Source organism: Quercus lobata, chromosome 4 (genome assembly GCF_001633185.2).
Source record: "Quercus lobata isolate SW786 chromosome 4, ValleyOak3.0 Primary Assembly, whole genome shotgun sequence".
Lineage (NCBI taxonomy): Eukaryota > Viridiplantae > Streptophyta > Magnoliopsida > Fagales > Fagaceae > Quercus > Quercus lobata.
The window spans coordinates 77,669,043-77,693,220 of record NC_044907.1 but is presented as its reverse complement, the minus strand read 5'-3'; the positions used below and the strand labels follow the sequence as shown (position 1 = coordinate 77,693,220).

The 24,178-nt window shown below is 34.8% G+C and overlaps 2 protein-coding genes and 1 long non-coding RNA gene across 4 annotated transcripts; 2 read left to right on the top strand and 1 right to left on the bottom strand.

The window, feature by feature from the left end:
- Positions 1 to 912: 912 nt before the first annotated feature.
- Positions 913 to 5,934, bottom strand: LOC115984199 (calcium-binding protein SPEC 1A-like). 2 transcript variants are annotated; one of them, XM_031107161.1, is made up of 5 exons: positions 5,498 to 5,802; positions 4,283 to 4,456; positions 4,097 to 4,193; positions 1,432 to 1,571; positions 913 to 1,338 (listed from the first exon to the last, which is right to left on the bottom strand). In XM_031107161.1, the coding sequence occupies exons 1-4, from the start codon at positions 5,641 to 5,643 to the stop codon at positions 1,443 to 1,445; spliced, it is 546 nt and encodes a 181-aa protein (XP_030963021.1). In that variant the 5' UTR covers positions 5,644 to 5,802; the 3' UTR covers positions 913 to 1,338; positions 1,432 to 1,442. The 2 variants fall into 2 exon arrangements, with proteins under 2 accessions (XP_030963021.1, XP_030963022.1); XM_031107162.1 differs by lacking the exon at positions 913 to 1,338 and having other exon boundaries at positions 1,485 to 1,567; positions 5,498 to 5,934.
- Positions 5,935 to 12,166: 6,232 nt separating this feature from the next.
- On the top strand, positions 12,167 to 12,749 carry LOC115986328. The gene is made up of 3 exons (XR_004090681.1): positions 12,167 to 12,237; positions 12,464 to 12,547; positions 12,730 to 12,749. It is a non-coding gene; the product is annotated as an uncharacterized LOC115986328 (long non-coding RNA).
- Positions 12,750 to 18,317: 5,568 nt separating this feature from the next.
- Positions 18,318 to 23,433, top strand: LOC115985853 (L-arabinokinase-like). The gene is made up of 11 exons (XM_031108754.1): positions 18,318 to 18,328; positions 18,421 to 18,520; positions 18,602 to 18,664; positions 20,833 to 20,886; positions 20,971 to 21,073; positions 21,210 to 21,319; positions 21,418 to 21,537; positions 22,019 to 22,082; positions 23,001 to 23,101; positions 23,243 to 23,263; positions 23,422 to 23,433. Exons 1-11 carry the CDS (start codon positions 18,318 to 18,320, stop codon positions 23,431 to 23,433), a joined length of 759 nt encoding a protein of 252 aa, XP_030964614.1.
- The last annotated feature ends 745 nt before the right edge of the window (positions 23,434 to 24,178 follow it).

Below are 24,178 nucleotides of genomic sequence, written 5' to 3'. Positions count from 1 at the left end.
GCCATGCTCAATCATGACAGGAAGCTAAGAAAGCTATCTGCTACAAAGGTGTGGGATGGTAAAAGTTTTCTAAAAAAATAAGATAGTTTTTCAAAAAAATAAGATAGTTTTCCAAAAAATGTTTGTACCTACCAAACACTAGAAAACATTCTCAAGCCCATTTTCAAGGTCGTTACCAAACACTGGAAAATGAGATAGTTTTCCAAAAAATGTTCTCTGGAAAATGACCTATTTTCCAGAAAACATTAATGCTGAAACAAACAGAGCATAACATCCAGATTATATCATCACCTTTTACTAACATCCATTTTGAATGAATTTGAAACAATAGTATATATTTTGTTCTTAATTCGAACTGATTTTGCAGGTTTGATCTTTTTTGTTTTCCTCCTTCAATGAGTTGTTATTTATTTGTCTCTAGTTAGACATTTAAAGTATTTTAACACAGTACAGCCAGGTGCTACCACTAACACCAAAGAAAGAGCCAAGTCTTTTGAGTATGATACACACACATTTATTGGAAGACCAATACTTGCCTACTATACTGTTCTCTACTGTTATATCGTATTATGGTCCTACTATTTTAACCATAATTCACCACCATTTGTCATTCATGCACACTCCCTTTCACAAGTTCTTCAGATATTTCAATTTGCATTTTCTAAGAGCTACAACTGCAATGCCAGCATAGTGTGAATTGGTATTTTTTGTAATGGACAGCATTTTCAATAACTTAATTTCCCTTCAAACTTCAAACACCCACACACACACACACACACACACAAAAGTACTACTACTATTATAGTTGAACACTAAAACTTGGAAGGGGTGAGAGAGAGAGAGAGAGATCTAATAGCAGATTTACCCCAATGACCAGCCTTGTAATTGATCCTTAAGCAAACAATTCGATTGTAACAATTAAAACTACTTCCACTTGGAACAACTAATGGAGATAAATGTTTTTATAATATCATACATGTACAACTCAACTTGATAAAATATGCAGAGTAACAAAGCCTTCAAAAAGTAAAAACCCCAAGAATATAAAAAAAATCAGAATATCTAACAACTGTGTGCCACAAAATTAATATTCCAGCTATCAATCTAGTGTAAGTCACTCTTCACAGTGGGCTGACATTCATATCTAATGAACAACAATGACGCCAAGAACTATCTGACGGTAAAACTGGGGGTACAAGATGACTTATGACCACATGGCGATTAACCATAAATGGCAATTTGGAAGAGCAAATTTTACGTCAAGGTCGTGGAGCTTTTTCTTACTAGTACCATATAGCCAAAATAATTTTGAATTCTACCAAAGTTTTTCCCTGTATCCTGCAGAAAATGGAATTAAAACATCTATATATCATTTACAAGACAGGTAAGATAGAAACAAGGATGAGAAACAAATGGAAGGGGTTTCCCAACCTAGCATGAAATTAACGGAATTCATCATGGTACTCATAGTCATCCTCATCCTCATCATCATTCAATATAGCACTGTAAAATACATAAGGGTTATCAATCATCTCTGCCAAGGTTAGACGCCCATCTTTATCAGCATCTGCCTGCAACAAAAAATCAATACATTATTTTAAAAACTAAGCTGCTCTATTTAGTATCAAGTCACACTTCCACAAAACCAACTTGAACCAAGAAATTAATCTGAAATCTGTTGTTTAAGTCAATGTGATAGTCATCATTAGCATGAACTTCTACTTTGTATACTACTAGCACTTTTGGAACATAAACAAAAGAAGAGATAGGAAAAGAAACTTTTTAGAAGAAAAGATTAAAAGGAAATCATCAAAACCATAATGAGACCACAAATTTATCACAACTAAACTGGTGTCCATTTTTTAACAGGAAAAGATGATTTGCACAATCACAATAAGGTTCCTAAATTAGACATAGCAGATCACCCCCCAAATTTTAGGCTGCGACTTTTTGCAATGCACTTTCCCTTCCAGCAAAATAACAATTCAGATACTGACTTTGGCATTACCCAGTTCATTCCTACTAGACAAAACACAAATGTCCATAAGCCTGTCGCACCCCACAATGAAGATAAGATGATCTATTGACTCCCATTGGATTTGCATATACAACACCAATCCACAATAATTATACCCTTCTTTCTCAAATTATTTGTTGTTAAGACTTTCACCCTGCACTGTAGTCCAAACAAAGAAAGCAACACGAGATGGAGCTTTAACTGGCGAAATAGATCTCCAAGGAAAAGATTTATTACCCCCCTCTCCCTCAGCACATTATAGTATTTGTTTACTCTAAATCCCAAGTGTTTAGAATTAGACCAGATCATCTTATCCTCCTGACCTTGTTACACCTTAGCTGTATACAGTTTCTCCAAAAAAGCATGCATTGACTCCAACTCCTATTATGAACAGCTTCAATAAATGAAGGGTTCCATAGAATAACACCATGTGTAATCTCCATATAGTCTGCCATTGTTGCCTCTGTTTTTGCAATTTGAAATAGTTTCAGGCCAACATCACAGATCATGCCAAAAGTGATCCCCTGAAACTATTTCCCACCTAGAAACAGATGAAATACTCAAATTTAACCCAACAGATTTCCTAGTGAACTCAGAGCATTAAAAAATGTCAAAGAAGAGACAATTATCTGATCAGCAGAATAGATAAGTATGTCCTTGATGGCCTATCACTTCTCTCATCCCAAACATTTATACTAGAAACAATCATGACTAAAAAAAAAACAACAAAAAATTGTTCTTTTAGGACCGCCACCTAAAACACATAGGGCCTATCACATCTCTCATCCCAAAGAATTATACTAGAAACAATCATGACTAAAAAAAAAAAAAAAATTGTTCTTTTAGGAGCGCCACTTAAAACACATAGGGTAGTGTTTCCTGTCTACTAGATCCATTGAGATACCTAAAACTACAGGCCTCCAACAAAAAGTGCCACCATGAAATGAAAACTGACCATCGTATGCTCTTCCGAGCTTCCTTAAGAAGCAGTCAAGTCTTATAAAAGTCACCAACCATGGAGATAAAATTGTAGGACCGAAAATTAACAATAAAGCTGTTAACTTTGCTAATCCATATAACGAACCATGAGTTTGTACAGCTGTATGCTTCTGCATGGATAAACAAATTTGAAACAAGATACACATATTTGATATAGTGATTTTACAATCCCAACAAAACAAAAAACACTAAACAAAACTCTCAGCTGGAAGAGGGGGAAAAGAACTGGAATACAAAAAACTCATAGCCTTATAAAGAAACACACAAAAAAACACATACAGACATACATAGACACGGAGCCTTCAAAGGTGCTTACTTGCACACACACACAGAAAATAGACATACAGGACAGGGCCTTTGAAGCATTTTATATCTGAATTAATTTTTAAAATTTGCACCTGTAGCTTCAGTCACCAAGTCTATCTAGGGGCAGCAAAGTTCAATATAATAAAAATTAAATCTACATGGCTACTATCACTCCTGTCTCCTCTTATCAACATCATCCATGACAACAACTTATTAGTATATGCTGCCTTCAGCCAACAGGCTGGCTATCTCCTAAGTATCTTTGGTAATACTTCTACATAAAGATTTCCATCTCCAGTTAGATGCACAACTTGAAACACAACAGCTGTTGTGAACTTTCATGAAACCTCAGATGAAATAAGAATAACAAATATGTTTGAATGACAAGTTCTTTCGGTCATCGGAAAAACAGGGAGTCGAGGACCTTAATGGTACATTTCAAACAATAGCTTCTCTTAAACTAGGACAAATAACATTCATTACACGATACAAGAGAACTGAAGCAAAGTTGACTGAAGATGCAGAACAAGGCTCCTGATTATTTAAGATTCATTAAATTATCATTTAATAAGACCCCCACCATAAATAATATTTTGACTCATATTAGTAAACATGCAAAACAGTATGCTTCACACTAAATACAATCTTCCAAGTAAGTGGCTGCAATTTATATTTAGTGATTAGATGACTCAATCTGCATATCGAAATGACTCAGCAAGTACAAATAGATACATTTCTCATCAATCAAATAAGAAACTGGTTTCAGTTGAATACCTGTGATATGATGTAATCTGCTTGTTGTTTCGCATAGTAACTCTCTGACGGGTGAAGTTTTCCAATTACAGGTAGTAGTTCTACATCTGACAAGTATCTGTGAAAGAAAATTCCAATACAAGTAAATAATAGAATATATCATTCAAAGAACATTATTTATATGAGAAATATATCTTTGATCAATACCCATCACCATCTTTGTCAAGCTGAGCAAACAATTTTTTTGCTGGGGCCTCCATTGAATCATCAAATTGATGTGAAGAATGGTGACCTTCTTCATCATAGTTCCTCACCATGTCAAAAAGCCCATGAAAAAATTCTTTAAAGTTAACCTTCCCGTCTTTGTCAGTGTCTCTTTCCCTAAGGAGGCAAAAGTGCAAAGTGACCAATTAGACAAGGAAAAGCAATGACATTACAACAAAATCAAAGCCCCATTAGAGAAGACATTGAAGAAACAAAGGGTGAAACATTGTAGTAAGATAATAAAATTAAAAGAGTCATTAATCAAACCAAGGCAAAAGAATCGACTGTGTAATTGTGTATGAAGCAGTTAACTCATCAAATGTAGTTATAAGACTTTGAATAAAATTGGTTACCACTAGATTCATGCACATGTACCTAGAACTTAAAGGAAAGGTCCCTGACCACCAAAGAATTCCCATCTTTTTTTATTTTTAATAAGTATCAAAAAATTCCCATCTTATATACCTATATGGTTAAAATCAGAATTCATAGGTAATTAGCTTCATATGAAACAAAATGAGTTCAGAGCCAAGAAAATAAAAATTTTCAACCAAGTTAGTCAGAATTTTTAGATTTTATAACTCATATGAATATTTATTAAAAAGAGAAACGCAAGTTAGTTAAAGTGTTTACATGAAAGTTTAATGTGAGTGAGAATCAAGTGTCAAGTCCCTTATAAACGCAAGTTACTTCCAAAATTGTTTCACTTTGCCTCCTCAGTGAGTCACTATTAACTAAAAGTAATGGAAACTCAAGTGAACTAGCCTTGAAAATTATCAGGACACTAAAAAATCTGAAACATAAACACCAAAAGGCGAAAGTATTTTAGTGCCAGAAAGCCACTCACAAGAAAATGGTTTCTTTATTAAAATGTGTCTCTTTATTAAGGTTTTTTAAAGTTGCTTCGATACATATTTTGGTCGTAGAATACAATCAAATATTCATATGAAGCAAACTTGAAGTCTAAATAGGTTGTAAACACAGATTACATGAATTTCTTTTATTTTTAGTTTAATGAGACATACTAATGGTCAAAATTGCAAAAATTTAATGGCATAAGGTAGGAATTGGTGCAATTGAAAATTTAAGGTTTAAACAGCAAGGTCAAACTTTGGGGGTTTTCATGTAATTATTTCACAAAAATTTCTCAAAACTTACAAGAGGGCACGATCCTCGCAGAAACTGTTGTCCACTTCAATGAACTTGGACCCAGCCAAGAGTTCCATCACTAGCCCAGAAGTCACAATAGGTGTATTTCCAAGCTCCTTCACAGTCCCACGGATTGATGCAAGAATAACACGCATCACAATAGGTGTATTTCTGCTACCCCAAGAACCCGCATGATACACTTCATTATATATTGATTCTCCTCGGACTCTGGAAATTTGAAGGCATTAAATAGGTTGGTCATCAGCTCAACAAAAATATGGAGCAACGTCATGTGCAGTATACCTAGATCTTCCCCCCTCATCCTTGACCAGCAACAGTTTCTCAATACAACTTGCAGCATAAGAATGAACTAAATTTGATTCCGTAACAAGGAACCAAACCAAATCTTGGAAAATCTGAACTATAATATCCTTTGATATTTGATTCCTGAACATTGTAAAGAATTTCAGTGCGCCTGCCTTAAGCATCGGAAACCCATTCACATCCTGACCCTTCAACTTCGGCACAATAACTGAAGCAAAAAAACTCTGAACATCAACAAGATCTGTTGAGACCAAACTACCCCCAACCTTCTTAGTAGCAAGGGAGACAACTAAGTATATGGCACAGTCCTCATCCTTCCAATTTGTAACTGGGTTTGCAGCAAACGAAGTTAACAAATGCTGAATCTGTGCAGAAACTATCTCGGTGACATGTTGCTTATAATTGGTCGCAATCCCTTTAAGAAGCTCACACACAATTCTCGTCCTAGTATGAAGATCACTACCCTCAATATCCCTCCGAATGAACTCAACATAATTCATTTCAAAGAGTTTCTCGTCCTCCTCCCTCAACCTCACATTCGGTGCACACTTGTGCTCACTGTGGTCAAAAACTTAAATCACATTCATATAATGTTGTTTATGCAACTGTCTATATTTTAACTTATACTTTTTCAAATTAGAAGGCCCACATTTTATTTTGTTATAATGAGTAACAAGGTCCTTTCGCTTATCAAAGAGGCAAAAACACATTATCAGGAGCTTGAGAAAAACCGTCTAGTACGTTTGATGCCTTTCCGATGAAATTTAACCACTATATACTTAAAATCATCATTAAAATCATTTACCACTATATCTTTGAAAAGGGCATCAAACGTACCAAACGTCTTCCTCAAGCTCCTGGTAATGTGCCTCTGCCTCTTTCATAAGAGAAAAGACCTTGTTTTTCATTATAACTTAGTGGGCCTTGGAATTTGAAAAAGAATAATTTAAAATATTAAAAACAGTAGCAGAAACAACATTATATAAAAATAGGACTTCATAGTGGGCTTCTTCAGCATACCAAGTATGTTGCAAATCTTACACAATTGATCTATTTCACTGCCCATTCTATCATACTGTTATAAGGTGTCAGTTCTTAAGTGATTCTTTTGGTAACCCAAGCGCAGATTCAACACCCCCAAGCAAGCCCACCTTCACCCTCTCTACTGTTGCATTTGGAATGTTTTCCTGATAATAAAAATTTTTCAATAAAGTGACCCAAAATAAATCCGCATATACCTAAAAATATGGACAGTTGCATACATGATTCAACAAGATACACAAGCATAGAAAAAATTTTACACAATTTCTTGCTTCTAAAATTTTAGAAATATGGTAAACACCATTTAGGCATTTACTGTTTTATTATGCATGGCAGAATTTATAAGACTTGCAAGTGATGTGAAGCAACATATTATAAAATCAATCGTATAAAGCCATTTTATACATATTATGGGAATTTAACTGACAACATTTTAAATGGGTTTTATATGTATAAATTGGGTCTCCATAAGCATCAATCTCTACAATTTACTTTAAAAGGGGATAATTACAATCACCACTCACAGAGGTACCCCGTGGAGTCTCAAATTTTATTTTCGAAGTTTGAATTTCTGATTTTTCTAGATTTCACTTTGGAATTCTAGTTTGCTCAATTCAGATTTCAGCAACAAAACAAGATTATAACAAAGAAAAGATAATAGGATTAAATTTGTAATAAGCAGACATCAATTTCTAAGCTCAATGAGCTCAAAAAAATTCAGATATCAAATATCATAAAGTAGATGAGCAAAGGCTGCCTATAATGACTCAAACAACTGTTAGTAACCCTAGAATCCTAATTCCCAAGTCTTTATATTTTATCTAACAATTAAATCATAATCATAATCACATGACCCAAGGAACAAACAGATGTATATTATCAAAAATCCAATCACAAACTTCAATGAGATACATAATCCCAAGGAACTTCCCTAAAATCCAACAAACAAGTATATATTACAACATAGGGCCCAATTTATTTTCTAGATGAGTTTGGAGTTGGTGCTAATGGTCCATGAAGACTATATCTCCCCTAAAGTAGCGACAAAATTTCCATTATACATAGGCATATAAAAAACTTGATTCTCATTAAATCATATATAAAATATAATACACAATATCACAAGAACGCAATGTAAAAATCACTAGAGGGGGAAAAACCCCCACAATCCCATAAAATCTGTAGAAGATGGTAATGGTGCAGGAGGAATTACCTCTACTAACGTAGCATCAATATTTTCAGCCTCTTTAGGCATTGCATACAGCTTGATTCTCATTAAATCGTATATATACAGTAGATAGTGTGAATCTTCTCTAGTATATCTGTGATCATAAGAAGGCAATTAGATGATGATATAAGTAAAAAAAAAAAAAAAAAAAAACCTTTGCTTGCCTAAAAATATATGATAAAGAAAAGAATTTTAAACTTAGGAAACCACAACCTCTCCCCAACCCCTTTCTTATTGAACAAACACACTCATCACCAAATTATACAAACACAAACTAAACTTTATCACAAAATGGATGTTCAAATTTTATTAAACCCATCAGCTAAACCACCCAGTTCATAATCCTAGATCCAAATTATGGCACAACATACCCAATTACCTATAATCCAACTTACCCAAATTATGGCACAACATACCCAAGTCATCCAATATATTACATATAGCCTAAAATAAACAAATTGAAAACCCAATAGCAAAATTCACATACACATTCAGATGGGGTGTTGATCCTAATGCATTTTACGCTTATGCTGTCTCATATAGTGTCTGGTATGTGGGGGATGGGGTACTGCATCTCCTTGGTGAGGCTCCTCGCGTTGTTGCAAAGATGGAGTTACAACCAAACAATGAATTACATGAATTCCAATACCAACCATAACAGTAGTTACTCAATATTCATTACATTAAATGACTTGTCATACCGTGGGGCCAGCCTTGTGTCCTGCTTTGTGACCACCTGTCCCACAAGGAGGTACTTTTGTTGTGCGTTTAGGTCGACCTTGTGGGGGTGACTGTAACCCAACAACCTGCTCATTCTCAACATGTATAGCTGGCTATTTTGCTTGACTCCTAACAACCGAAGATCCTACAACTGTGGGAGAGGATGGTGTAGCAAATGAAATGTGAGTGAGGCCCGTAGTCATGGGATCTATATCTAGTCTAGGAGTGGGCATGAATGACATGGAGTGACTATGGGGTGGTACATGGTCTATATGACCAATGCTGTACGAGGGGGATTGAGTGTGCATGACAGGAGGGGTTTGACTGAAATCAGGGCTGAGATCAAAGGATGGCGGAGTAAATGAAAGATGCATGAGTAGTGGGTAAAGAGATCTCTAGGTCAAAAACTGCATGAGCAGTACGTGGAGGGATCTCTGGGGAAGGAGATGCATGTGGAGGTGGAGGGAACTCTGGGGCAGGAGATGCACGTGGGGGTGGAGGGGGATCCAACCTATTGACAACCTGATGGGATGTAGCACGCTGACCATGGCTATGTCTGGCACGAGTTGAGCTCATGCTTGGTCATCCAATATCTTCTGGCACTTCTAGATTTGCCCCATCGATCTCTTCCAATGGAAGTTGGGCAGTTATACGGTGAAGGCGTTCCACTATCTTAAGTACAGCTGAAATATGCTTGTACTTAGGACTGTCTACTGTATAACGTCTCAACAGCTGCTTGTGACTGGCAACCTGAAAGTAAATAAATACAATTAGTACATCATACTCAAGTTCCTGATACGCAACAAAAATTAAAAAGAAAGGTCGAAGCAATTACCATAATAAGAAGTGAAGCCGAAGTGTGGTTGACGAACCTCCAAGTCACCCTATCGTACCAACGAAGTATGGATGAGCAGGCGACATATCACCCTCTAGTCGTGCTCCATGACATAGAGATCGTGCTCGACTATTCTATACTTGGATATGGCCATAATGTTTGTCCCTCCAATTCACCTCCATCTTCCCCCTCAGGTCTATGGCATGAAGGGCTTCGTCAGTATCAACATTTGGGGGGATTTCTTGTACCATCCTGAACTGATGAACAACACAGTCCGGTGTATGTTTCTCTACTAGCCAGAAACATACAAGCGGTACTCTCGCCATCCATACATCCCTTCTGGCGACACAGAATGCAGGCAGGCGGGCTAATTCAGCTTCATATGGTTGCCACACCACCTAAAATAACCAAATAAAAGGGTAGCACATTATGCAATGTTCCATATCTATGAGCTCTTTTACATTTATAAATACAATAGTCATAAACAATAGAAGAAACACAATTTTGGTACCTGCTTTGGATGCATACAATCTAAAAGCTGACGGTATCGGATCAGACAAATTTCAGCGGGGCTATTCAAGGTGCTTACGACCCACACGGTCCTACAATTACGAAAGAGGGAGTTAATACTTGGAATTCAGAATTTGAAGTAATCAACAACAATAAATGATGAGCAATTGTAAATTTAACATTACATACCACTAAGTTTATACTAATAAATGATTATCTAAACATATGATTAGTGGTGGAGTTAGAAATTAATAACACTTATATTATACATCAATCATAACATATGACCTCAGTGGTTGTAAAACGATATATAAAAAAACAAATAAAAATCCTATTAATGAGTCAAAATTTGAAGAATATCAAGGTTAAAATTTTATTTTCTATGTCTAACAATGTGTTTAAAATTATGGATCTATTTCCAATAAAGAGAATCAGTCAAGGAAAAGACTTACTTAATGGACAATGGAGAAGGTGCAAATGGTGGGCTATATGCACCATCTGGTGGGAGGTCCATCCTTGGGCACAAAAAAGGGAATCTGACCCATGCCCAATATTAAACCAGCAACAAGGCCCCACCAATCTAACTAGCACCTCTATTGGTTGCCCTGCATAACTCTCTGTACAACCATGCAAGGCAAGCGCTCTCCCAACTGTACTGAGGTGGATTGCGAAGGTCCCTCAACATCTGTAACCACATCGTATGCACCCTATCACCAGACTTGTCGGCGAAAATTGTGTCTGCCAGGAGTGCTAGAATATAACACCGTTCATATTGATGCACAACCACCTCTGCTGCACCATCGGGCAACCCTTCGTCAATTTTTTCTAGTAGCTTCTTAATTTGGATCCTTTGTCCTTTAAGCAGAGTACCATTAGTAGCAATTCCAAGCATACTCTGACATTCAACAGCCCATGTCAAGTCAGTTGTTCCAACAATTGCCTCACCATCGATTGGAATCCCCAAAAGAACCTCCACATCTTGTAATGTGATCGTTGTCTCACCATGTGGCAAGTGGAAGGTGTGGGTTTCAGGCCGCCATCGCTCAATGAAGGCCGTTATCAAGTTATGATCAATCTCTCTACATGGGGTCCTATACAGCCCCTCTAATCCAACTCTCTTGACAATGTCGACGATACGATCATCCACCACTATCCGGCGTCGTTTTCGAAACTCATCATTATGACCGCGGCATTTCAGTGGCCCCGGATCCTGCACATGATAGAACTATGGTGATGAGATGCAATATGTCATAATCTTTGTATATATGATTGTAGTTATTGATCCCAAAAAACAAAAATAAAGCGGTTATCAAGGGAAATTAAAATATCATCCCGAAAAAAAAAAAAAAAAAAAAAAAAAAAAAAAAAAAAAAAAAAAAAAAAACCAACAACGGGAGAAAAATAAAAGGATGCAATGCACTTGATACATTTGTCTAGTAATGAAAGGCTTCCCATGCGAACAGCCTATTGCTGCCTCTGAACCAGGAAAAGTTAGATGGAAAATAAACAACCTAAATAGGGGAAAGTAAAAGAAACTAGATGCAAAGGCTAGCATTCTCAATAATAACAAGAAAAATTACTGCAACAACCACAACCTAAACAACTTCTTACCAAGCAACAATAAAATTATCACAGGTCCCATTGCTTGAAACAAAAATAACTCTTATGAACCTAGGATTGCTTTGTTCATGTATGCATAGAAATCGAGTTCATGTACACAACACATTGAAACATACTCTTAGTTAGTAGTGAAAAGAGTTTTAAATTATTTAATGCTGCGACTTCCACAAGAAACAAGTGAGTACTCTCTATTTAATAAAAATAAGAGAAAAATTCTTATCTCTTAGTTTAGACTATTAGCTTTAATATAATTGTAGCCCTAAAAGAATTATATGAATGGATTTAACCATAATCATTATAACCTTTAAATGAGTAGGCAATTTATGTTATGTTAGCTATGTGAAATTGTGTCTGAATTGTGTTCTTGCAATAGTAATAATAAGGCATTTTCAGTGATAGCAGGTTGTGTTAGACTGTGGAGCAGTTCAAGCAGATGCTTTGATAGTTGATCCTATTGCCTCCTTGGAAAAGGTATGATGTAAATTTCAGAGTTAGTTAGCAATTGCTAAACTTTTCTCTTAAAATTACTGTCGATTTCATGTTAATGGAACATCAGCGATCATTCCCATGTCCATACTTGGCATTGGTATTGTTTCCTTTTATATTAAATTTTTTATCACTTGATTTGCTGGCTATGTTACCATAACTTTTCTTTTGTTGGTTGACTTTTTTTATTGGCTCATTTAATGTGATCAAGTATTCCCAAATGTCAGTACTACCCCAGGCATCAGTTTTAGCAACCGAAGTTCAGTGGCTGAACTCTATCAAGGCTGACTTAGTGGTACTTGAACTGTTTCTTTTTTGGATTTTTATTTATGAGGTTGGATTTTCTGAAATGTGAGATAAGGAATCAAAATGAGATCATATCTTTTTTTTTTTTTGGGTTGTGTCTATACAAATATTTTCTTGATCTTTCCATCATTATGAATGGCCTTCAGTCATGCTAACATTTTTATAAAGTAGATTTCAGATGTTGTCCCTATTGCATGCCGAGCAGTTGCAAATGCTGGAATTTGTTCTGTTTGCGTCACCAACTTCAGGGAACTTGCTTGCACTGTTGTTCGTATGACTGAAACTTCTAATCTGAAGCTGTAAATTCTTCTATTTATATGATCTTTGCTACAAAAACAAAATTCAAGACTTACATAGAAGAAGCTTGTAATCTTCAAATGCAGCTTTGAAATCTGACCCAATGTTTTAGAATTTAAATACTGGTGTTGTATTGTGGCATGTTGGTATTAGTTAAATATTGGTGATACATCTGGGCAATATTTCACCAAAAATTACGTTATAATAGTGTATTTGGTAATTGCATTGAAATTTTATAACAATTTCAACATTGTTCTTATGCGATAATATCTGTATTTCCCAGTATTATGGCCAAGATTTTTTTGTTCAAAAATTTTCCCCTAATATTTTGAAGTACAAAATTATCCTTTATCAAAATAATGTTACATATTTTGTGTAATCAGGTTTTTGTGGACCCTAGAGATTTTTCATTTGTTTTGAGAATTAGATATAAGGTGTTAATTATATGATAATGTTCCTACTTTCTTGGGAGGAAACTGATTGAACATACATGTTTAAACCATAAAACAATAATGGACTTGTCAAGAAAAGTGATATGAAAGTTGTAGCTTTGGATGCATACTTTCTCAAATGAAGGACATTTTACAAAACCCTGATATTATTTATCAAAGACTATAGGTTAATGTTGGAATAAGATGCAGTTGCGCAAGGGGAAGAACCAAATGACTGATTTTAGTAATGATTTTTATTTTAATTTATTATTATTATTTTGGAATGATGATGCTTGATTTTTACTAGTAATAATTTTTTTTACCGTTTGTTGTTTGACCAAGGCTCTGTTTATAGATTCTTACATTTGGAGCTCTTCTCCTCTCTTAATTTTGATTTATTAAGTCTATAGAATTCTTGCAGTATGTCTTAAACCCCAATTTCCACCTTTTTTTTCTCCTTTTGAAACCTGGGCAGTTGGGATTTTATCTATGCGGAATATGTGACAATGGCTGGATCTCACTATCGATCAGTCCTTCAGCAGGTAACCTTCAATATTTTTTGCATCTGAAAGTAATATGCGTCTGAGTTGTTCAAAGCACAAGTAATTTCCATTTAAGTGGTATTAAGAACAATATATTATAGACAAGGGATTTTTCTAGATGAATCAGAAGATCTTTGGATTGCAGATATTTTGTTATCTTGCTTCCCACCTTCGTGTTTTTCATTAAATTATATATTTCCTTTAACAATGCAACAAATTTTTTTTTGAAGTTGGTTGAAGGGGAAACTAGACACCCATTTTAGCATGCTAACTAATAAAACAAAAGGCACCAAGCATTCAGTTTGTAACTGAAGTAAGAGTTCTCAATCGAGTTCACCAACTTTATGTCTTTCTCAATCGAGTTCACCAACTTTATGTCTTTCTCAATCGAGTTCACCAACTTTATGTCTATCTTTACTATGCCTATGTCTTTTTGTACATATAAAATAAAACACAAAGACTTCCTTTTGGGTAGCTTCTTAGATGATTTTAAGTGGCACTTGTTTATTGGGAGGTCATATAGTTCCCTAGCCAATCAAAGGGAGTGGGAGTTTGGCACTTGACTATCTATGACTAGTGTCTAGGGAATGTGATTGTCATGGTTCGTCAAGGGAAGAAATATTAATTTTGAAGTGAGAATATATTACTTGGCCAGTCTTTGGGATATGTTCTATGCTAATAACTGTTCCTAGTGTTAGACTGGTGATAGAGTTTTACCCAAGGCTGAAATTTGCCTGTGTAGAATTGTTGAGTGTTTCTCCTTTTCTGCTTTCCTGATAACATTGGACAGCTGCCAAGGATGTGATACTTACCATTGATAATCTTGTTACGAGAGGACAATCCCTTGTTAATTGGTATTGCATGTGTTGGTGTGACGGGGAATCTGTGGACCATCTCTTACTTCACTATAAGTTGGCTTATGCTTTGTGGTGTGAAGTTTTTCATGTGCTTAGAGTCCTTTGGGTAATGCTAAAGACAGTTAATTCTCTTGTTTTTTTGGTTTTTTGGGAGAATTTGTTTGGTAAGCATCAATTAACTATCTAGAATATGATACTAGGTTGTCTATTCTGGTTAGTTTGGCAGGAACAAAATGACTGTATCTTTGAAGATAATGAGAGATACTTAAATCTTTTAAAACAACTTCTTTTTGGTACTTTATTTCAGTGAGCTCGTATTTGGGGTCTTACACCACTACAAAAAAAGGGGTCTAAAGCTGCGTTTGAAAAACGCAACTTAAGACACCAAAAACGCGGCTATAGGCTTTTAGCCGCGTTTCCTATGGCCGCGTTTATAAACGTGGCATAAAGTCCACAGCTCAAAGCCTATAGCCGCGTTTTTTGAAACCGCAGCTAAAACCAGCCCTACAACCGCGTTTTCTAACTGTGGCTATAGAATTCGGCCTATAGCTGCGTTTTTGGAAACGCAGCAGTAGACCCAAACCTATAGCCGCGTTTATTAGAAATGCGGCTCCAGGACAGCTTTGAGCTACAGTTATGAACGCAGCTAAGGCTTTGGACCTATAGCCGCGATTTCAAAAAACGCGGCTATAGGTTGTGTGAAGCAACTGAATAACAGTCTATAGCTGCGTTCAAAACGCAGCTCAAGCTTAACCTATAGCCGCGTTACAAGAATGCTTTTAACTACTGGATAGGTGGAGTACAAGTACAGCTTGTGATGGCAAACAACTGAAATGAGGCCACAATTAACTTAATTTGGAAGATACTAAAGAGTCTTTTTTTTCCCTACTTTGGTAAGAATCTATTTATATCTGCTACACTAGTAGTGAAGATAACCCATTCAATAAGCCAAGAATAGAAAGCATACTTAAAAATTTCAACAACTATGGGTATTTTTGTGTGTGTGGAGAATTTCACATATTCAGAAGAGTTCTAATGATTTGACCAACAGCTTAGGTATTTGCCACTAATGTTCCATGCTAGCTAGGTTGCTATGGGTACATCTAGAGATGGAGGCGGGAGCAAGGGAAAGGAGGGAGTCAAATATATATAAGTGGCTAATTTTTTTTTTTTTTTTTTGATAAGTAACTTAAAAGTATATAGAAAAAACACAGCCCCCTTTCTTAAAGTAATCAATTGAATCATCAACTACAAAATTTGCTTAAATGCAACTAAACAAGAATGAAAAATTACCTTGCTTAAAAGGCCACACAAATGTTATACGCACATGACATTGCTAAGCTTTAACTCGGTAGTTCTCTCAAAGTCAATCTTCGACGGCCAATGGGAGGCTATTCAAGTTCTTTGCAAGCGTAGCATCCAGCTTCTCTCCAATTAACGTAATCTATGCCTGTCATCATATAAATATTTACTCCAATCACTACCAAAGAAAAAAATACTAATAATAATAAATAAAATCCTGTTACAAAATTGATTCCAGTAGTGCACAATGTATTTCAATTACTACCTTCTGCAATTTGTTAGCTGTTAGCTTTAGCTGTTGTGCTTTTTGTATTTTCTTCATGTCCAAAGTGTTCATCATCATGAACATGATGTTCATTTTTTCAAAAAAATTTGTATTACATATTATAAAAAAAAAAATTAAAAAAAAAAATATTGTTCCTAGTATTGGATTGGTGGTACAGTTCACGTGGGTTCCAAAATCTGCCAATGTAAAATTGAAAAGTTTATTTACTATTATTTTTGTCAATTAGCATGCCCTCTTTTAGTTTATTGTTCTGGTAGGTCAAGTTTTTATGTAGTTGATTAGAGAGCCTACACTTTTTTAATTTCATTTATATGTTTGATTTGACAAGAGTTACTATGGGGTCAATAGATAATATCCATCCTAATTATATGTTGTCTCCTAATATGCTCTCTATTACCTCCATTCACCTTAGTGGGAGTAATTATGCTCAATGGCTCAAACTGTTGAGATCAGAAGAAAAAAATTTCACTTTCTTATTGATGATATTCCCTTCTATGGATCCTAAATGTGATGATTAGGGAGTAGAAGATGCATAGATTAGGAGTTCTTTTGGAACTATACGGAGTCTAAGTTAAATTGTAGTATGGTTTTTCTTGGCCAACTACCAAACTTGAGTGGGAACAAGCTTACAATAATCTTAGACATATTTATGATCTCCATTAAAATTATTTCTCCCTTGGTCTAAATATTTTCCCTTTAGAAGATTATTATGCAAAATTTAATTGTATTTATGAAGAACTAAACTTTACCTGCCCATCTCCTCTAATGTTTGCACAATGCAAAAACAGAGAGACCTATATGAATGTTGCCCTATTTCTCTTGACTTGCCTTCCAACTTTGATATGGCAAAATCACAAATTTTGGGTAGCAAATACCTCTATTCTCTGAGTGAATTTTTTTGTAGACTTAGATAAGCTTCCTTATCTGATTTTGGTACCATTACATCACATTAAGTCTACTTTTGTCACCCATGTGATTGTATTGTAATATGCATTTTCATATATGATTAAGTATAGTAAAACCGAGTTGTTTGGAATTTTTTTTTATTTTTTTATTTTTTTACACCTAACACTTAATTTCTCCAATAATTCAATAACAGCACATTACCAAACATATTGCAAATTGAAGGGGTAGTAATCAGACTATGTCAACTTAAGTAAAAAGGACTCATGTAATCCTTAATTTGACTCATGCATTTGTATTAACGTTGACATTGAGGCAATTATATGGGAATTTTATTTATCATTATCTTTATGTTCATTCTCTGAAACTAGTTGATTTCCCTAGTGGGTAACTTTTTCTACTGTATTCTATATTGTGTTTTTCTCGCTAATTTGATTCACCAAATGTGGCTGTGTGCTAATTATTTGAGTATAAATGTACACACATAGGTTGAAGTTATACCTAATATAACTTTTGGTTAATGTTTACCACCTACTCTTTTTTATCAGCTCCACATTTTGTCAAACCCATTGTAGGATTATGTCTTCCCTAAACCCATAATACTTGTCAATATATGACGATTGGAGATTAAGAACCATCTCATCTATATTAAGATAATTACACCACCTACTGTTATTTATTTATTTATTTTTATAATAAATTGAATACACGAATTTACAGGTTGGATAGTCATTAGATCTAATTGGTGTAAAATGTGGCATGCATGATAAGCATGGATAAAACATGTGATCTCATGGTGGATTGACAAAGCATCAATCTCATGTAAGGTCATTAAGTGGTGTAACTTGAACCTAACTCATATATAGGTCAATGTGTGTATGCATGCCCTCAATCTTATACTTGCACTTTTTTCTTCTCTTAATTCAATATTGCAGATGAAATAACTGATATTGCTATGCCAAACCTAAATGGTCTTATGCAGATTGCTGAAGATTATTCCCATAGAAAGTTTGTAATCCGTCTACCTGGGTACAACCCAAGTATGTTTGTTGAAGCACATTTGTGGTTGTTTTCTTTAAAGTTAATATTTAAGTAATTTTTTTTTTCTTTACTCTTGTTTGCTAATCTGATTATAGGGATTATGATCTTCAGGTTGTATTTCTGTCTTTGTGTTTGTCTGTGGCTCTATACATATCTGCCTTTGCTCTTTTGGCAATGAATAAGTTGTAGGGTATTTATTCTAGTTGGTATTTGAATATTCCTTTTCATTTTTTAGTGCCTGCATTTTGTGGTGTTATTGATGTACCCCTTGTCGTGAGGAGATTACACAAATCTAGAGAAGAGGTGTGATTTAGAACTCTCAAAAATTCAATGTTTATGAATTAATGTATTATGCTTGCTATCAAACATTTCCTTGCAATGCAGGTGAGGAAAGATCTTGGAGTTCCGAATGATGTGAAGTTAGTAATTTTTAATTTTGGTGGGCAGGTGAGGTATAATTTAGGTTGTCATGATATATTGGTATATTTCTTTCAATTTTTCTTGCCTACATTCCAAAAATTTTGAATCCCTCAACATCTTACAATGACCAAGATTGGAGAAAGTACCTTGAATTTAAATGGTTTGGAGAATTTCCAAGTTACTTTCTTCCAAGTTTTCAAAATGGATTCTCTGGGTAGAAATTCTAGTGTTTATTTGGTAATTGGTTATAAGATTTTTCTTGTTTTCCTTTTCTTGATATTTGTTTTTCTTTAGCCTTTTGAAAAATAATATATGTATTAGAATGAATCCCTTCTCCAAATTCTTAGAAGAGAATAACTTATTTTGTTGGTAAACAAATATCATAAAGTAATGAAACATAGAAGATTAATTACATCCTAATTCTTGGATTCAATAGCTTGTTTGAATATGAGGACTGCCCAAATGGGGAGAGAGAACAATTGTTCTCAAAATGCTAATACCTTACAATGTTCTAAAGTTGGTCATCATATCATCACAGACAAGTGCAACTTGCATGAAATTTTATTAGACATAGAGATAACAGTTTCTTGAGAAAGAATGTTGCAAGCTGTTCTTTATTCTTCTCTATTAAGTCTGTTAAATTTTCGATTTTCCCAAAAGTTTAAGCTATTAAGAAATGGTGAGTTTAATCACTTAACCATAAATCTAACACTCCCCCTCACTTGTGGGCCTAAACTTCCCCTTATTAAGTGGGGGCCGAACAAGTGGGAATTTAACATTTTTAAATGGGAGATAGAGTGAAGACAGAGATTGAACTCAGGAACTCCTGCTTTGATACCATGTTAAATTTTCGATTGTCCCAAAAGTTTAAGCTATTAAGAAATTGTGAGTTTAATCACTTAACCATAAATCTAACAAAGTCATTATTGCCATTGTGCTATAAGTGGCCAATTGGCCAAATTGGTGCCCTTCTTCTAGCTTGGTAAGCATTAGCTCATTGGAAATTCCCAAGCATTTTGAGTTGGTGGCTGGATATAAGGGACTCAATGGGCTGGTGCGTGTCCTAACCTATTTGGGGTAGTGTTACCTCCTTGGCTTCTCATTATGCTTTTAGTGGCCAACAAGATAAGTTGGGATCTTTTCCTTTTGGGGTTGGGAGTGGGTGTTTGGGGATGGGGGGGGGGGGGGGTGGTGTTGTTGTTGTGGGGGATTGGTTAAATGGGACCTTAAGTTTAAGACTCTAAGGTTAGTTTTAGGGTGAATGGCATGAAAATTTATTACACTTTTGGAATGGGCCCCTTGCAAAAAGCCAATTTCGTACCCTCCCTCATTGCCAACTGTCATTTGATTCTTGATATATCGAAAGAGCAATCTAGACTTTCTAGACTGTCGTAGAATGAAAAGCATGATAAGATTAGATCTTGTTCACCACTTCATAATTTCCATAAACAGCATTGTCTCTACATCGAGGTGAGCTTCTATAGCTCTCTCTCTCTCTCTCTTTAATCTAATTGCTATTTGAACCTCCTTATTCGACCACCAAGCCTTTTTAGTCAATTGCCTACATCTTTTAGATTCGCCAAGTACATCTTTAGCCACTCTTTTGATACAATCATTCCACATCTTATCAACATCTTTGTCCAAATTCCACTAGCCTTCCTTGATCATTTTATCTTTAAAAAAATTTTCCTCTATAAATAATTGTAAAAAATTAATTAGTAATATTATGGATGTGTATTTTTATTATATTACATAAACATACAATTGTCACACCCACTTCATCCTCCCTACTCAATCGATTACTATTGCATTTCACTTCCCTGATGTGATGGTGCCTTCATGTATTTGCCAATCTGTGAAAAATGCTAATTAGTTTGAGCAACTTCATCCAACCTAAAAGAAAAGGGAGATATTGAGAAGCAATTTCCCATATCAATTCATAGATCATTAATCTCTATTTTTTTTTTTCCTGTAATCTACTTTTACTAGCTTGAATGTTCTATTACAAACTTTATGTTGAACTTTATTTTTATACTAGATGCTTAGGATGCTATCTGTTAAGAGACCCTCTTTTTGATGTAACTTGCTTATTTTAAAAACCAATGTTTTTGTCCTTAGGTATTGTGATATGCTTATTTTGCTTTAGGCATTAAGACAAATTCTGACTGTTATGTGCTGTTGTCCATCACTTCCAGCCAGCTGGTTGGAAGTTGAAGGAGGAGTACTTACCTGCTAGTTGGTTGTGCCTGGTAAGTTTTGTTGGGCATATACATCGATCATAGTTATTTCTTCTTTTCATTTTGATAATATTTTCCTATTGCATTTTGATTTAGGTTTGTGGGGCTTTAGACAATCAGGAGCTTCCCCCTAATTTCATAAAGCTTGCAAAAGATGTTTATACGCCTGACCTAATAGCAGCTTCAGATTGCATGCTCGGTATAATAACTTTTAATTTGTTTAGAGCTGTTGCTTGGTCAAATGATTGAGATTTTGTCTACAGTTGTTAGTACTGAACTTACTTTTGGTACCTGTGCCTTTTTTATTTATTTATTTATTTTTTTTGCTACTCCAAGAAAGATTGGATATGGCACAGTCAGTGAAGCCATGGCATACAAGTTGCCATTTATCTTCATACGCCGAGATTATTTTAATGAAGAACCATATTTGAGAGAAATGCTTGAGGTACAATTGGATGCTTATCAAATTTGCTATTCATGTTCTTTTCACGTTACATCTAGTAATCAGTTGGGAAGTTACCTCTATATGTTTTGTGTAAATAGTATTACCAAGGTGGTGTGGAGATGGCTAGAAGAGATATGCTCAGTGGATGTTGGATACCCTACCTTGAACGTGCTGTTAACTTGAAACTGTGCTATGAGGGAGGTACCAATGGTGGTGAGGTATTCAAGTTTTTTTAATCCAATTTTGTACCTTTTATGATTTATGGCTTTTATCAAGAATAGTTGGCATCAAAAGTTTTCACCTTGATGATCTCACACTAAAACTTTTGAGGATTTAAGTTTGTGCAATCAAGAAATTTTTTTTTTCCCTTTTTTCTTCTAAGTATAGCAACTCATGCACCCAAGCGGGATCAAACCCATTACCTTACGTTATCACCAAGGGTGGAATCCAGGCCACAACCCATTGGCATACGATCAGAAATTGATTTAGGAAGATTTTTTTTTTTTTTTTTTTTTTTTTTTGGGATATATAATAAGGTTTATTAAGAGAAATAGAATGCACCAAGTACACATGACGTATGCTAGATATACATCACAACTAGCTAAAATTACAATGATCCATAATTTTTAATAAGTTGAAGAAAGAAAAGATTCTTGTGCTTTCATCCATTCAAACAAGGTTATGAGGAACCAATTTCAGGTTTGGAATAGTCAGTTCATATTCCTCAAAATTTCTGGCAGTTCTTTCCCGCCAAAGTCTCTAGGTGATTTGTTATCTGAATGGCATATGAAATATGCTTTTCCCAATTAAATTAGACAAGAAATCTATCTATTTTGGAAATACATGAAGATGCGTAATTTTGAAAAGTTAAATAGTTACAGACATTGAGTTTAGAAACTGAATGATTTAGGATCTTTAAGAATTCAGCACTGCAATAGATTTCTTGTCGAGTTCTTAAAGGGTTCTTGAATAAGGATTGATGTTTGAGGGTGGGTTTTAGATTAGAAAAGATTATATCTTGATGGCTGTTTGGGGCTGAAACAGGGAATAGAAGAAGAAATAAGATAAATAAAATACTAGTCAATCATACCTAGGCTTTCCTAAGCAATCACACTTGGGGTAGGAGAAGGCAATCACTCCCATAAATCTTAAAATAAGCTGTTGGAATTTTACCAGAATCAATCTCACTATGAATATTATTGACTAAAATAAAGCCTTTATATAGGCTATTGTTAATCCTTTCCTAGAAGGACTAGGACTCCAAAAAACCTATTCCTAGAAGAGTGGTGATAGTTATACACTATGTACGGGACACACAATGCCATGCCATCTGAAATCCTATTTTCAGTTAAAATTGTGAAATTGTGTTTTTAAAACTTTATTTCACCATTCACAATTATAACTGAAATTGTGTTTTCAAAACATGATTTCAAAGGTGTGTGTGCTACAGTGAGTGTTATATAACAAAGAATTAACCTTCCTATAATGTCTAGGATTAATAATAACAAACAAAAAGGATTTAATAACTCCTAAACCAAATAGGAAAAGGAGTCAAAAAATAAAATAAGACTCATGGGCTTTAATTTCTTCCTTGTACTTGTACTTGTACTCTTACTAGAAAATAGAAAAAAAATTAACAATTTTGTGTCATAGTTAACTGGTATTTGGTGATTGATTTCAGGTGTTAAGGTTCCCATTGCAGTACTAAGAGCTGAGATTGACAACATTGCTCCACCCGAACTCTTAAAACAATATGATGAGGCCTTAACTTCTCAATCTAAGGTAGGAAGATCAAATCCTTGTCTAGTTTTATTTTTAATTTTTTTATATCCATTTTTATATGCTTCTTTAAAGTGCTTAGCTGTTACATTATTTTATTATATATCTCAACCTTTTCTGGTTATGATTTTTTCTTCTTCTTAGGTAATAAGTAATAACATTCTGGTAATAATGCTGGTTCATCATTCTTCTATTGAGGGTTGCCTGGCTGCATTTAATTTTTTACGTATTGGAATATTTGGAACATAACTATGATCCTTTTAGCCTAAATTTCATACTTTTAGCATTAGTTTCATCTCAGAGTATTTTTCTTGGTTTTCTAGATGAAAGAGTGAATGGTAGCAGAGTGTACACCCACACTAACAGTCAACCAATCTAACTTAACCCAACTAAAGGGCATGACCATGCATTCAAAGCTAGTAATACCATTGACAAACTTAGAATTTTAGAAATGGGAAGAAAAAAAAAATCAACATAATGTAAAAGGATAAGAAGAGAATATTCAGCAGGAACAAGTATCAGAATTTTTGGCTACTCATTCTGGCTACTTGCGCGAGTAGCGAGCAAGCTGCGAGTTTTGGCTACTCGTTTTGGCAACTTGCAAGTCGCGAGTCCAAGCCGCAAGTTTACACAGAATGTCTTGGCAACTCACTCACGACTCGCCAGTCGTGAAAAGCCCAGAATCAACTTTTTAAAGAGCTTTTTTGTGGAAAATCTGTTTTAAATCTTTCCCGTCCTCTTTTAAACCCCTTTTTCAATATTTTTACATCAAAACCCAATCAATTTGAATGGTTTTTCATTCCATTAACATCTCTAAGGTAATTATAAACTCTTTTCATTAATTTTTTATCCTTAGATTATGTTTTGAAGAGTTTTGTGCTCTTGGTTGGGATTTTCATCATAGGGTTTGGGAAAACTTAATTTTTGTCAAATTGTTTTTTTTCATGGGATTGGTTTCTTTTGTTGATTTGCATTTGATGTTGACCCCTTGTGGCATAAAGAACTTGTATTAATGGTGAATTTTATGATGTTCATGCATTGTTTTACTTTGTTGTTCATAGTGTGCACGTTAGGTGTTTG

What these genes read in the sequence shown, in the direction of transcription:
- LOC115985853 (XM_031108754.1), top strand. An exon ending in AGCTTCAGATTGCATGCTCG is followed by an intron (nt 21,074 to 21,209) that starts GTATAATAACTT and finishes TTGCTACTCCAA; the next exon opens with GAAAGATTGGATATGGCACA. An exon ending in ATTTGAGAGAAATGCTTGAG is followed by an intron (nt 21,320 to 21,417) that starts GTACAATTGGAT and finishes TTGTGTAAATAG; the next exon opens with TATTACCAAGGTGGTGTGGA.
- LOC115984199 (XM_031107161.1), bottom strand. Translation starts at nt 5,643, where the DNA reads ATGCGTGTTATTCTTGCATCAATCCGTGGGACTGTGAAGGAGCTTGGA. An exon ending in TGCGAGGATCGTGCCCTCTT is followed by an intron (nt 4,457 to 5,497) that starts GTAAGTTTTGAG and finishes TTGCCTCCTTAG; the next exon opens with GGAAAGAGACACTGACAAAG. An exon ending in CAGATTACATCATATCACAG is followed by an intron (nt 1,572 to 4,096) that starts GTATTCAACTGA and finishes TTTTTGTTGCAG; the next exon opens with GCAGATGCTGATAAAGATGG.